Source organism: Protomyctophum parallelum (assembly GCF_964188405.1).
Source record: "Protomyctophum parallelum genome assembly, chromosome: 23".
Classification (NCBI taxonomy): Eukaryota; Metazoa; Chordata; class Actinopteri; order Myctophiformes; family Myctophidae; genus Protomyctophum; species Protomyctophum parallelum.
Window position 1 is genome coordinate 31,787,715 of NC_139715.1, and position 15,190 is coordinate 31,802,904.

General features: G+C 47.9%; 1 protein-coding gene across 2 annotated transcripts in view; it reads right to left on the minus strand.

The window, feature by feature from the left end:
• Nucleotides 1–1,092: 1,092 nt before the first annotated feature.
• LOC310854164 (uncharacterized protein) overlaps nucleotides 1,093–15,190 on the minus strand; it is a 27,069-nt gene continuing 12,971 nt past the window's right edge. For both annotated transcript variants that reach the window (XM_083758693.1, XM_083758694.1), the window contains exons 12-16: nucleotides 13,523–13,728; nucleotides 10,016–10,198; nucleotides 5,989–6,129; nucleotides 4,017–4,148; nucleotides 1,093–1,331 (exon numbers count right to left, since the gene is read on the minus strand). In XM_083758693.1, the coding sequence (XP_083614819.1) occupies nucleotides 1,159–1,331; nucleotides 4,017–4,148; nucleotides 5,989–6,129; nucleotides 10,016–10,198; nucleotides 13,523–13,728 (835 nt within the window). In that variant the 3' untranslated portion in view covers nucleotides 1,093–1,158. The remainder of the gene's footprint in view (nucleotides 1,332–4,016; nucleotides 4,149–5,988; nucleotides 6,130–10,015; nucleotides 10,199–13,522; nucleotides 13,729–15,190) is intronic.

Below are 15,190 nucleotides of genomic sequence, written 5' to 3' on the forward strand. Positions count from 1 at the left end.
CTAAACCCTAAACCAACACCATTACCCAAAGCCCTAAACCCTAAACCCTAAACCAACACCATTACCCAAAGCCCTAAACCCTAAACCTCACCTCACAGGAAGCCAGAGCATATAGTTTTAACCTGCCACGGGTTAGTTGTAACCTAACTGGGCATGCAATGTCGGGAGCCACGGGTTCGTTTTAACCTGCCACGGATTGGTTTTAACCTGCCGCGCATGTCTGGAGCCACGGGTTAGTTGTAACTGGCAGTGCATGTTGGGAGCCACATGTTAGTTATAACCTGCCGCGCATGTTGGGAGCCACATGTTAGTTATAACCTGCCGCGCATGTTGGGAGCCACATGTTAGTTATAACCTGCCGCGCATGTTGGAGCCACGGGTTAGTTTTAACCTGCCGCACATGTCTGGAGCCACATGTTAGTTATAACCTGCCGCGCATGTTGGAGCCACGGGTTAGTTTTAACCTGCTGCACATGTCTGGAGCCACATGTTAGTTATAACCTGCCGCACATGTTGGAGCCACATGTTAGTTATAACCTGCCGCACATGTTGGAGCCACGGGTTAGTTATAACCTGCCGCACATGTTGGGAGCCACATGTTAGTTATAACCTGCCGCACATGTTGGGAGCCACATGTTAGTTATAACCTGCCGCACATGTTGGAGCCACGGGTTAGTTATAACCTGCCGCACATGTTGGGAGCCACGGGTTAGTTTTAACCTGCCGCACATGTTGGAGCCACGGGTTAGTTTTAACCTGCCGCACATGTCTGGAGCCACATGTTAGTTTTAACCTGCCGCACATGTTGGGAGCCACATGTTAGTTATAACCTGCCGCACATGTTGGGAGCCACATGTTAGTTATAACCTGCCACAGGTTAGTTTTAACCTGCCGCGCATGTTGGGAGCCACAGGTTCGTTTTAACCTGCCACAGGTTAGTTATAACCTGCCACAGGTTAGTTATAACCTGCCGCGCATGTTGGGAGCGAACGCACGCACACCTTTCTATATCTGTTGAACCACAAAATGGCCACCACTGCTATGCCCTTTAACTGGTGTCAGTAGCTGTGTCTGTCGCTCAGGCGGTGTGTGTGAGCAGGTGTCTGTTGAGGTGCGTCTCAGGCGGTGTGTGTGAGCAGGTGTCTGTTGAGGTGCGTCTCAGGCGGTGTGTGTGAGCAGGTGTCTGTTGAGGTGCGTCTTGCGCGTGTAGCTCTTGCTGCAGTACTGGCAGGGATACGGACGCACGTCCGAGTGGGACAGCATGTGTTTCTTCAGGTCGAACTTCCTCTTCACGCACTTCCCACACTGTGGACAGCTGAAGGGTTTCTCTCCTGTGGAGACACAGGCACGACACACAGGCTAAAGTTGTGGACAACTGAAGGGTTTCTCTCCTGTAGAGACACAGGCTAAAGTTGTGGACAACTGAAGGGTTTCTCTCATGGGGAGACACAGGCTAAAGTTGTGGACGACTGAAGGGTTTCTCTCCTGTTTGACACAGGCTAAAGTTGTGGACAACTGAAGGGTTTCTCTCCTGTGGAGACACAGGCTAAAGTTGTGGACAACTGAAGGGTTTCTCTCCTGTGGAGACACAGGCTAAAGTTGTGGACAACTGAAGGGTTTCTCTCCTGTTTGACACAGGCTAAAGTTGTGGACAACTGAAGGGTTTCTCTCATGGGGAGACACAGGCTAAAGGTGTGGACAACTGAAGGGTTTCTCTCCTGTTTGACACAGGCTAAAGTTGTGGACAACTGAAGGGTTTCTCTCCTGTTTGACACAGGCTAAAGTTGTGGACAACTGAAGGGTTTCTCTCCTGTTTGACACAGGCTAAAGTTGTGGACAACTGAAGGGTTTCTCTCATGGGGAGACACAGGCTAAAGTTGTGGACAACTGAAGGGTTTCTCTCATGGGGAGACACAGGCTAAAGTTGTGGACAACTGAAGGGTTTCTCTCCTGTGGAGCGACAGGCTAAAGTTGTGGACAACTGAAGGGTTTCTCTCCTGTTTGACACAGGCTAAAGTTGTGGACAACTGAAGGGTTTCTCTCCTGTTTGACACAGGCTAAAGTTGTGGACAACTGAAGGGTTTCTCTCCTGTGGAGACACAGGCTAAAGTTGTGGACAACTGAAGGGTTTCTCTCCTGTTTGACACAGGCTAAAGTTGTGGACAACTGAAGGGTTTCTCTCATGGGGAGACACAGGCTAAAGTTGTGGACAACTGAAGGGTTTCTCTCCTGTTTGACACAGGCTAACGTTGTGGACAACTGAAGGGTTTCTCTCCTGTTTGACACAGGCTAAAGTTGTGGACAACTGAAGGGTTTCTCTCCTGTTTGACACAGGCTAAAGTTGTGGACAACTGAAGGGTTTCTCTCATGGGGAGACACAGGCTAAAGTTGTGGACAACTGAAGGGTTTCTCTCCTGTTTGACACAGGCTAAAGTTGTGGACAACTGAAGGGTTTCTCTCATGGGGAGACACAGGCTAAAGTTGTGGACAACTGAAGGGTTTCTCTCCTGTTTGACACAGGCTAAAGTTGTGGACAACTGAAGGGTTTCTCTCCTGTTTGACACAGGCTAAAGTTGTGGACAACTGAAGGGTTTCTCTCATGGGGAGACACAGGCTAAAGTTGTGGACAACTGAAGGGTTTCTCTCCTGTTTGACACAGGCTAAAGTTGTGGACAACTGAAGGGTCTCTCTCCTGTTTGACACAGGCTAAAGTTGTGGACAACTGAAGGGTTTCTCTCCTGTTTGACACAGGCTAAAGTTGTGGACAACTGAAGGGTTTCTCTCATGTGGAGACACAGGCTAAAGTTGTGGACAACTGAAGGGTTTCTCTCATGGGGAGACACAGGCTAAAGTTGTGGACAACTGAAGGGTTTCTCTCCTGTTTGACACAGGCTAAAGTTGTGGACAACTGAAGGGTTTCTCTCATGGGGAGACACAGGCACGACACACAGGTTACATTTTAGAAACCCTGGCTTATTGACTGTATGCAGACCGCGGCCATCTTGGCGTTGGAGTTTGGAAGCACTCGTTTTCAGTAAAGCAACATCCTGATGCCTCCTGCAGTATGTGCAAATTCAAAACAAGTGGCACGCAGGGCTGTTGAGTGATATTCAACGAGCACTTCCAAACTCAAACACTTCACACTTGCTGTTCCTTGGAGTGGTTGTACCACTCAATAACCACCTGCAAGGAATTTCTAGACAGAAAGTAGCTCATAGCTTGTCTATTTTCTTTATGAAACAAACACTTTGCAGATAGAAAGAGGATAATTAGAGCTTTTCGTACAGCTGCAATGTTGGTGAGTTTGACGTTGTTTAACACAATCAGAGAGGACTGTTCTGTCTGGATGTGTGGGCTGTCTATGGGAAGTTGCACATAGTTACCGCCCTGTCATTAACCAGTGTTGTTTTCGTCGACTAAAACTAAGACGAAAAATGTTCGTCGACTACCTTTTTTCACTGACTAAAACTAAATAAAACGAATCTATGATGACTAAAACTAAGACTAAATATACTGACAATTTCGTCAACAAATAAAAACTAGACTAAAATGTTAGTAAGGGACTAGTGGACAAGAGATCCAATTTTATGCTGGGTTGCATGCTGAAAATAGCAGATATACAATCTCACAACGCGTCCCAGCGCGACGCGTTGTGAGATTGTATATCTGCTATTTTCAGCATGCAACCAAAGTGTAAAATATGTCATTACAACGACATCAAGGCCTGTCAAAACACATTTTAGTCGACTAAATCAACTGTAGATTTAGTCGACTAAAATCGTATGACATTTAGTCGACTAAAACTAGACTAACACCAACACATTCCAGGTGACTAAAATGTGACCAAAACTAAGTGAAAACTATTCAAGAGACTATGACTAAAACTAAAATAGAAATCTGCTGCCAAAAACAACACTGTCATTATCTTAAAGACAAGATGGTCACTTTTATGCGTCTCTTAGCGCCACAGAGGCCAACATCTCTCTCTCTTTGAACGACGACCTGTGACCTCTGACCTGTGTGTGACCTCATGTGCTCGGTCAGGTGGCAGGAAATGGAGAAGGCTTTGCCGCACTCCTGACAAGAGTAGGGCTTCTCTCCCGTGTGGCTCCTCATGTGTTTCTGAAGATCGCCCCCCGATGGCCAACCTTTGGAAACGACAGCAATACCAATATATTGTATTATTATTTATTTTTGTACACTACTCAGAGTTACGGAGCTGGAGGGGTCCATGAAGGGGTCCCGGGACCTCACTTTGAGAACCGGTGCGGTACATAGGGATATTATACAGCCACGGATAAGGGAATTGTTAAAGGTATATTCAGTGATTTCACTCAAAAAACCTTAGCTTTAGTTTTTGGCTGGGACCTAAGCCTTTCATCCAATCAGGATAGAGAGCCAAAAACGAAACCTAAGGTTTTTTGACCCCCAGGGGTTAACTGGGGACAGGGAGGAACTCCTTATATGGTCAGCACACTCTATAGTAGGGAGGATTATCACAACAAAACAAAAAAATAAGTGATATTTGAATTAAGTGAAATCACTGAATATACCTTTAACCCATTCTGACCTGTGATCAGATTCATACAAGGTTTCCACTGGACACACATTGGTCTGATTGACCCATTCTGACCTGAGATCAGATTCTAAAAATGTCAGTCGTTCTTTGATTTTTCAAAAAATAGCAGACCTACAAGCTCGTATCGCGCCACTCGGTGGCACGATATGAGCTTGTAGATCTGCTATTTTTCAATAGCTAAAGCATAACATGATGCCAACACCAAAATGGGTGCCCGGTCAGAATGGGTTAAAGGACCACTTCACCACTTTTCAACCTATCTTCATATAATAGGTCCTCACTAATAATCATGATAAAATGGCACGATTTTGTTCTACTCTGCCTCTGTCTCATAGGAGGGCTGTGGGCAGTTCAGATCTTCCAGTGACATGTATATTCCTGCACTATACCTGCATCGAGTGACCTTGGTACATAGAATTTGATCTATTGAAGATTCTAAACCTTCAAATGTACATAATCTTTGTTGTGATTGTATTGTTGTATTGTTCTTTCTACTTTGGCAATGTAAACGTATGTTTTCTCATGCCAATAAAGCCCCTTGAATTCAATTGAATTGACATCATCATTAGGCAGATTTTTTTTACAAAAATGTTTAGATTTTCATCTTCGTGAGAACGATGGCTTCCATTTTCGCATTGCAACTTTTCAGGACTAGAAAGCCTGCAGTTTCTATTAGCTTGTATTCCCCACCGATGATGTCACTGGAAGACGGTTTCTGGACTGCCCACAGCCCTCCTATGAGACACAGACCGAGTAGAAAAATAATTGCGCCATTTTTTTCATGATTATTAGTGAGGACATATTATAGGATTTGATTTTAAAATTATTTTACTTGTCTATAAAGCTCTCAATGGTCTCGCACCTTCCTACCTACATGACTGCCTGCCTAAATATGTCCCAAACCTTCCTACCTACATGACTGCCTGCCTAAATATGTCCCAAACCGCCCCCTAAGGTCTTCCACTGCTGGCCTGCTCGCTTTGCCTAAAAAAATGGCAACTAAAAAATACGGGGAAGCAGCTTTTTGCTTCTACGGGCCGTCGGCATGGAACAAGCTCCCACTGTACCTTCGTCAGGCAGACATTTTTAAAGCTCAGCTCAAGACCCACCTCTACAACATTGCTTTTAATTGATTTTATTTTTTATTTTTTGTTATTCATGTCCTCACTGTATTGCATTACTGCTTGTTTTTTAATGTCGTTGCCTTGCTTTTCTTTTTTTCTCCATTGTTCTGTAAAGCACTTTGAGCTGCATTTCATGTCATGAAAGGTGCTATACAAATAAAGTTTTATTATTATTATTATTATTATAGGTTGAAAAGTGGTGAAGTGGTCCTTTAAGAAATCCTGGAGGATCCCGAAACCAGTGAAATGAACGCATGAATAAAAAATCGCTGATCAAAAACGTACCTTTGCCGCACACCGTGCACACGTACGGGCGCTCCCCGGTGTGCCGGCGCACGTGCACGTTGAGGCCGGCCAGCGCGGTGAAGGCCTTGGAGCACCAGGCGCAGCGGTACGGCTTCTCCCCCGTGTGCGTCCGCAGGTGACCTGCCGACAGGGGCACGACGGTTAAAACCATTCTGACCTGAGATCAGATTCATACGAGGTTTCCACTGTGGACACACACTGGTCTGATTAACCCATTCTGACCTGAGATCAGATTCTAAAAAATGTCAGTCTTTCTTTGATTTAAAAAAAAATAGCAGACCTACAAGCTCATAGCGCGCCACAGAGTGGCGCGCTATGAGCTTGTAGATCTGCTATTTTTCAATAGCTAAAGCATGACATGATGCTAACAACAAAATGGGTTCCCGTTCAGAATGGGTTAACCTGTTGACTCCCCGAAAACTGACCGTAGAATAGCTTCCCTCCCGTTCACCACTTACACGAGTTATGTTTTCATTGTTTAATCCACGTTTTTTAATCATTTTAAGTCATACGGGAATTCTACCAGACAGAGTGGGGATACAGTAGGCGACGCGTTTTGTGTGTGGAACTATAGTGTGGAACTATAGTGGCCCTCTGGAGTGAGTGTGGAACTATAGTGGCCCTCTGGAGTGAGTGTGGAACTATAGTGGCCCTCTGGAGTGAGTGTGGAACTATAGTGGCCCTCTGGAGTGAGTGTGGAACTATAGTGGCCCTCTGGAGTGAGTGTGGAACTATAGTGGCCCTCTGGAGTGAGTGTGGAACTATAGTGGCCCTCTGGAGTGAGTGTGGAACTATAGTGGCCTTCTGGAGTGAGTGTGGAACTATAGTGGCCCTCTGGAGTGAGTGTGGAACTATAGTGGCCCTCTGGAGTGAGTGTGGAACTATAGTGGCCTTCTGGAGTGAGTGTGGAACTATAGTGGCCCTCTGGAGTGAGTGTGGAACTATAGTGGCCCTCTGGAGTGAGTGTGGAACTATAGTGGCCCTCTGGAGTGAGTGTGGAACTATAGTGGCTCTCTGGAGTGAGTGTGGAACTATAGTGGCCCTCTGGAGTGAGTGTGGAACTATAGTGGCCCTCTGGGGTGAGTGTGGAACTATATTGGCCCCTCTGGAGTGAGTGTGGAACTATAGTGGCCCTCTGGAGTGAGTGTGGAACTATAGCGGCCCTCTGGAGTGAGTGTGGAACTATAGTGGCCCTCTGGAGTGAGTGTGGAACTATAGTGGCCCTCTGGAGTGAGTGTGGAACTATAGTGGCCCTCTGGAGTGAGTGTGGAACTATAGTGGCCCTCTGGAGTGAGTGTGGAACTATAGTGGCCCCTCTGGAGTGAGTGTGGAACTATAGTGGCCCTCTGGAGTGAGTGTGGAACTATAGTGGCCCCTCTGGAGTGAGTGTGGAACTATAGTGGCCCTCTGGAGTGAGTGTGGAACTATAGTGGCCCCTCTGGAGTGAGTGTGGAACTATAGTGGCCCTCTGGAGTGAGTGTGGAACTATAGTGGCCCCTCTGGAGTGAGTGTGGAACTATAGTGGCCCTCTGGAGTGAGTGTGGAACTATAGTGGCCCTCTGGAGTGAGTGTGGAACTATAGTGGCCCTCTGGAGTGAGTGTGGAACTATAGTGGCTCTCTGGAGTGAGTGTGGAACTATAGTGGCCCTCTGGAGTGAGTGTGGAACTATAGTGGCTCTCTGGAGTGAGTGTGGAACTATAGTGGCCCTCTGGAGTGAGTGTGGAACTATAGTGGCCCTCTGGAGTGAGTGTGGAACTATAGCGGCCCTCTGGAGTGAGTGTGGAACTATAGTGGCCCTCTGGCGTGAGTGTGGAACTATAGTGGCCCCTCTGGAGTGAGAGTGGAACTATAGTGGCCCTCTGGAGTGAGTGTGGAACTATAGTGGCTCTCTGGAGTGAGTGTGGAACTATAGTGGCCCTCTGGAGTGAGTGTGGAACTATAGTGGTCCTCTGGAGTGAGTGTGGAACTATAGCGGCCCTCTGGAGTGAGTGTGGAACTATAGTGGCTCTCTGGAGTGAGTGTGGAACTATAGTGGCCCTCTGGAGTGAGTGTGGAACTATAGTGGCCCTCTGGAGTGAGTGTGGAACTATAGTGGCCCCTCTGGAGTGAGTGTGGAACTATAGTGGCCCTCTGGAGTGAGTGTGGAACTATAGTGGCCCTCTGGAGTGAGTGTGGAACTATAGTGGCCCTCTGGAGTGAGTGTGGAACTATAGTGGCTCTCTGGAGTGAGTGTGGAACTATAGTGGCCCTCTGGAGTGAGTGTGGAACTATAGTGGCCCTCTGGAGTGAGTGTGGAACTATAGCGGCCCTCTGGAGTGAGTGTGGAACTATAGTGGCCCTCTGGCGTGAGTGTGGAACTATAGTGGCCCCTCTGGAGTGAGAGTGGAACTATAGTGGCCCTCTGGAGTGAGTGTGGAACTATAGTGGCCCTCTGGAGTGAGTGTGGAACTATAGTGGCCCTCTGGAGTGAGTGTGGAACTATAGTGGCCCTCTGGAGTGAGTGTGGAACTATAGCGGCCCTCTGGCGTGAGTGTGGAACTATAGTGGCCCTCTGGAGTGAGTGTGGAACTATAGTGGCCCTCTGGAGTGAGTGTGGAACTATAGTGGCCCTCTGGAGTGAGTGTGGAACTATAGTGGCCCTCTGGAGTGAGTGTGGAACTATAGTGGCCCTCTGGAGTGAGTGTGGAACTATAGTGGCCCTCTGGAGTGAGTGTGGAACTATAGTGGCCCTCTGGAGTGAGTGTGGAACTATAGTGGCCCTCTGGAGTGAGTGTGGAACTATAGTGGCCCTCTGGAGTGAGTGTGGAACTATAGTGGCCCTCTGGAGTGAGTGTGGAACTATAGTGGCCCTCTGGAGTGAGTGTGGAACTATAGTGGCCCCTCTGGAGTGAGTGTGGAACTATAGTGACCCTCTGGAGTGAGTGTGGAACTATAGTGGCTCTCTGGAGTGAGTGTGGAACTATAGTGGCCCTCTGGAGTGAGTGTGGAACTATAGTGGCCCCTCTGGAGTGAGTGTGGAACTATAGTGGCCCTCTGGAGTGAGTGTGGAACTATAGTGGCCCTCTGGAGTGAGTGTGGAACTATAGTGGCCCCTCTGGAGTGAGTGTGGAACTATAGTGGCCCTCTGGAGTGAGTGTGGAACTATAGTGGCCCTCTGGAGTGAGTGTGGAACTATAGTGGCCCTCTGGAGTGAGTGTGGAACTATAGTGGCCCTCTGGAGTGAGTGTGGAACTATAGTGGTCCTCTGGAGTGAGTGTGGAACTATAGTGGTCCTCTGGAGTGAGTGTGGAACTATAGTGGCCCTCTGGCGTGAGTGTGGAACTATAGTGGCCCCTCTGGAGTGAGAGTGGAACTATAGTGGCCCTCTGGAGTGAGTGTGGAACTATAGTGGCTCTCTGGAGTGAGTGTGGAACTATAGTGGCCCTCTGGAGTGAGTGTGGAACTATAGAGGCCCTCTGGAGTGAGTGTGGAACTATAGTGGCCCTCTGGAGTGAGTGTGGAACTATAGTGGCCCTCTGGAGTGAGTGTGGAACTATAGTGGCCCTCTGGAGTGAGTGTGGAACTATAGTGGTCCTCTGGAGTGAGTGTGGAACTATAGTGGTCCTCTGGAGTGAGTGTGGAACTATAGTGGCCCTCTGGCGTGAGTGTGGAACTATAGTGGCCCCTCTGGAGTGAGAGTGGAACTATAGTGGCCCTCTGGAGTGAGTGTGGAACTATAGTGGCTCTCTGGAGTGAGTGTGGAACTATAGTGGCCCTCTGGAGTGAGTGTGGAACTATAGAGGCCCTCTGGAGTGAGTGTGGAACTATAGTGGCCCTCTGGAGTGAGTGTGGAACTATAGTGGCCCTCTGGAGTGAGTGTGGAACTATAGTGGCCCTCTGGAGTGAGTGTGGAACTATAGTGGCCCTCTGGAGTGAGTGTGGAACTATAGTGGCCCTCTGGAGTGAGTGTGGAACTATAGTGGCCCTCTGGAGTGAGTGTGGAACTATAGTGGCCCTCTCCCATACCTTCCAGTCCGTCCTTGGTCCTGAACCTCTTGCCACACTGAGGGCAGAGGTAGGGCTTGTCTCCGGAGTGGGAGCCTCGGTGGGACTGCAGGCCTCCCAGCGTGCTGAAGGCCTTGGAGCACTGCTCGCACTGGAAGGACCGCAGCGTGTGGCTCCGCTGGTGGATACGCAGCTGAGTCACGCCTGGAGCCAGGGGTGGACAGGAAGAAAGTATAGTCACGTTTTTTTTTACTTAACCCATTTAGGCCTGAAAAAAAATGTCTTCTAAATCCTGACAGTTTTCTGAAATACCTGATGTATCTAGGCCTATATATCACTAGATATTTCATGTCAAGGACCCCAAAAAATATCTGTAATTGGCCCCCATCTGAAAATATGTTGTTCCAGAGACCCTCCCAGAAGCAAAGATTTGAGTTAAAAACGTTCGTTCTGAAAGAATATATTCCAAATTTGAGGCACATTTCCACGATTTTTCAAAAATAGCAGACCTACAAGCTCATAGCGCGCCACTCGGTGGCGCGCTATGAGCTTGTAGATCTGCTATTTTTCAATAGCTAAAGCATAACATAATGCTAACACCAAAATGGGTTAAAGGACAACTTTAGTTTTTTTCAACCAAGGTTCATGTTTTAGGTTGTTATTAGAGAAAGTAAAAGATGAGTGTTTTTTCATTTGCTGCTTTCTTTCGTTTTATGGATTTTAGCTGTTTTTGACAGGGGGGGCGGGGGCATTCGAGCATGGGGCTAACTATGTATTTACAAAATATTATGGCAATTTATCTTTTTATTATTTACTATAGTCCAATAAATTACATCTGGCCACAAAAGATCACGAGATCTACTGAATGTGTCAAACTGACATATTGAGCCTATGACACACAGTGTGGCTTCCCCTTCAGTAGACTACCTTCACATTCAGTAGATCTCGTGATCTTCTGTGGCCAGATGTAATTTCTTGGGGTCTAGTAGGACTATAGTAAATAATAAATAAATAAAAATCGCTATAACATTTTGTAAAATAATACAAATTTAGCCCCATGCTTGAAATCCCTAAAACAAAAAAAAAGGAGCAAATGAAAAAAACACTCATCTTTTACTTTCTCTAATAACAACCCTAAAACATTAACCTTGGTTGAAAAAAAACTAAAGTTGTCCTTTAAGTAAAAGTATCAATACTGCAATATTATAACCCATTCTGACCTGAGATCAGATTAAAAAAATGTCACAGTCGCTCTTCGATTTTTCAAAAAATAGCAGACCTACAAGCTCGTAGCGCGCCACTCGGTGGTGCGCTATGAGCTTGTAAATAGGCCAATATAACGGCATAAAACCGCCCCAAAACGGCTCCAAAAAACAGCAAAAATGTTGCACGCGGGTGAAGGGGGGGGGGGGGCCCTTCGAGCTTCGGTGCCCAGGGGCCCTCAGAGGTGTTAATCCGGTCCTGGGGAAACGGTGGTATACACCGAGAGAGAGACGTACCGTTGAAGCTCTGCTCGCAGTGGTGACAGAGAGACGTACAGAGACAGACAGAGAGAGACGTACCGTTGAAGCTCTGCTCACAGTGGGGACAGAGAGACGTACAGAGACAGACAGAGAGACGTACCGTTGAAGCTCTGCTCACAGTGGGGACAGAGAGACGTACAGAGACAGACAGAGAGACGTACCGTTGAAGCTCTGCTCACAGTAGGGTTGGGTGACGATACGAATACATCGTCAATCGCGAATATACGAATCCAATCGCCGAATATTTTTATTAGGCGATTTTTCAGGACGATTTAGCCCAATTAACCTGTAAAGTGAATGTGAATCAATTTGGGCCAGCAAGCGGCCGGGTGGAAATCCTCGCCTCCCGTTATAACGGTATGCTCCCACAGTCCCCGCACTCAGCAGTCAGAAGCATCGGGGAACGGCACTTACGGCAGCCGCCTGCCAGAGTAAAGGCTGGGAGCCGAGGGAGGCTGTAGCCTACATGTTGTTTTAGCTCCGGAGTCCAGACCCATGCAGTTTAATAATATACAGTCACAACAGAATGCACACTGCTGTCTCGTGTCTCATCACAATCCCAATGCTCCACCCGTGAAGTCGGGGCGGAAAAAATAAAAAACAGGCTGCTAGTGTTAGTATAGGCTTATAGCTTAGCGTTAGCTTAGCGTGTAGCTACTGATTCAACACACTGAACTTCATCTCCGCCTGTAATCCAAGTTATTTTTTTATTGACAACGTGAACAAACCCCGACACCAGCGCTGCAAAAATAGACAGATCTACAAGCTCTCAACGTGTAGCGAACGGTGCTGCAGAAACAGGCAGGACGCTGCGCCTTGAGAGCCTGTGGATCAGCAGCAGCATGTGGGCGCCCCTCTGAGCCTCAGACACCGGTGCGGGGAGGCAAGACTTCTCCACTGTATAGGCTCGGGGATCATTCGTTAGCTTAGCGCTTAGCTTAGCGTGTAGCCCCTACTGGTGCAACCCACTGATTGAACTTCATCTCCGCCTGTAATCTAAGTTATTTTTATTGACAACGTGAACAAACCCCGACACCAGCGCTGCAAAAATAGACAGATCTACAAGCTCTCAACGCATAGCGAACGGCACTGCAAACAGGCAGGACGCGATGCCTTGATAGCCTGTGGAACAGCCCGGCCGCAGCCCGGCTCCGCTGCTCCGCTCCAAGCCTCCGATGGACCGGTGCGGGGAGGCAAGGGAGCAAGTTACCCTGGCTGCGCAGCAGAAACAGACTGATCTACAAGTTCTCAATGCCTAGCGAACGGAGCGGCAAAAACAGGCAGGACGCGGCGCCTTGAGAGCTTGTAGATCTGCCTTTTTTCCGACCTGCTGTTCTCACTTTACTTGTATGACACGAATACATCGTCAATCGCCGATTTTTGGTCAGACGATTGGCGATTGAAAAAAATTGGCATATCGCCCAACCTTAGCTCACAGTGGGGACAGAGAGACGTACAGAGACAGACAGAGACGTACCGTTGAAGCTCTGCTCACAGTGGTGACTGAGAGACGTACAGAGACAGACAGAGAGACGTACCGTTGAAGCTCTGCTCACAGTGGGGACAGAGAGACGTACAGAGACAGACAGAGAGAGACGTACCGTTGAAGCTCTGCTCACAGTGGCGACAGAGAGACGTACAGAGACAGACAGAGAGACGTACCGTTGAAGCTCTGCTCACAGTGGGGACAGAGAGACGTACAGAGACAGACAGAGAGACGTACCGTTGAAGCTCTGCTCACAGTGGTGACAGAGAGACGTACCGTTGAAGCTCTGCTCACAGTGGGGACAGAGAGACGTACAGAGACAGACAGAGAGAACGTACCGTTGAAGCTCTGCTCACAGTGGTGACAGAGAGACGTACCGTTGAAGCTCTGCTCACAGTGGCGGCAGAGAGACGTACAGAGACAGACAGAGAGACGTACCGTTGAAGCTCTGCTCACAGTGGCGGCAGAGAGACGTACAGAGACAGACAGAGACGTAGAGACAGACAGAGAGAGACGTACCGTTGAAGCTCTGCTCACAGTGGCGGCAGTCGAAGCGCGGCTCCCCTCCGTCCCCTCCAGCGGGGTGCGCCTGTAGTTGGTGCTGCAGAAGGCGGCTCTGAGACGTGAAGGGCTGCTGGCACACGGGACACGGCATGGTGGCCACGCGGTGCGTCTGCCGGTGAGACGCTCGCTCCCGGGCCGACACGAACACCCGCTCACAGCGCCTGGGAACAAAACAAAACAAACAAACGCACCCGTTATGGTCAATGAGACACCCGCTCACAGCGCCTGGAACCAAACAAAACAAAACAAACGCACCCGTTATGGTCAATGAGACACCCGCTCACAGCGCCTGGGAACAAAACAAAACAAACAAACGCACCCGTTGGGTTAATGAGACACCCGCTCACAGCGCCTGGAACAAAACAAACGCACCGCATTCAATTTCAGTCCAAAGACTATGGGCCATTTGCACCAAGAAAGATTAAGCCTTAATCTGGTTTAAATCAAGGTTTATCTATTAATCCAGTTGCACCAAACTTTAAACCTAGTTTTCACTAATCCGGTTTAGTTTTAAACCATCCTTTTAATCTTGGTTGTTTTTTTAATCTTGGTTTTGTTTTTTTAAGCACTATAATTTAATTTAAACATTCTCAAATATGAATGAAATAGTAAGGCTAATGATGCTCACGACTGCTGCTGTTTATTTACAGCGCAAAACCAAGATGGCGGACACACAACAAAGTTTAATCCATTCATTAATCACAGTTTAACGTTTTAATCACAGTTTAATGGATTTTAATCACAGGTTAAGGATTTAATCACAGATCTGTTAAGCAATGCTTAAAATCAAGTGGTGCAACACAACTCAAATTAAAATGAATCCTTGATCAACAATTCCCTGATTAACACTAAACTAAACTTTATTTAATCTTTCTTGGTGCAAACGACCCTATGACTAAACTAAAATAGAAATCTGCTGCCAAAAACAACACCGCCCAATCAGACATCAGCGTTGTTCATATCCACACACCGCCCAATCAGACATCAGCGCTGTTCATATCCACACACCGCCCAATCAGACATCAGCGCTGTTCATATCCACACACCGCCCAATCAGACATCAGCGTTGTTCATGTCCACACACCGCCCAATCAGACATCAGCGTTGTTCATGTCCACACACCGCCCAATCAGCGCTGTTCATATCCACACACCGCCCAATCAGACATCAGCGCTGTTCATATCCACACACCGCCCAATCAGACATCAGCGCTGTTCATATCCACACACCGCCCAATCAGACATCAGCCTTGTTCATGTCCACACACCGCCCAATCAGACATCAGCGTTGTTCATGTCCACACACCGCCCAATCAGACATCAGCGTTGTTCATATCCACACACCGCCCAATCAGACATCAGCGTTGTTCATGTCCACACACCGCCCAATCAGACATCAGCGTTGTTCATGTCCACACACCGCCCAATCAGACATCAGCGCTGTTCATGTCCACACACCGCCCAATCAGACATCAGCGCTGTTCACATCCACACACCGCCCAATCAGACATCAGAGCTGTTCATATCCACACACCGCCCAATCAGACATCAGCGTTGTTCATATCCACACACCGCCCAATCAGACATCAGAGCTGTTCATATCCACACACCGCCCAATCAGACA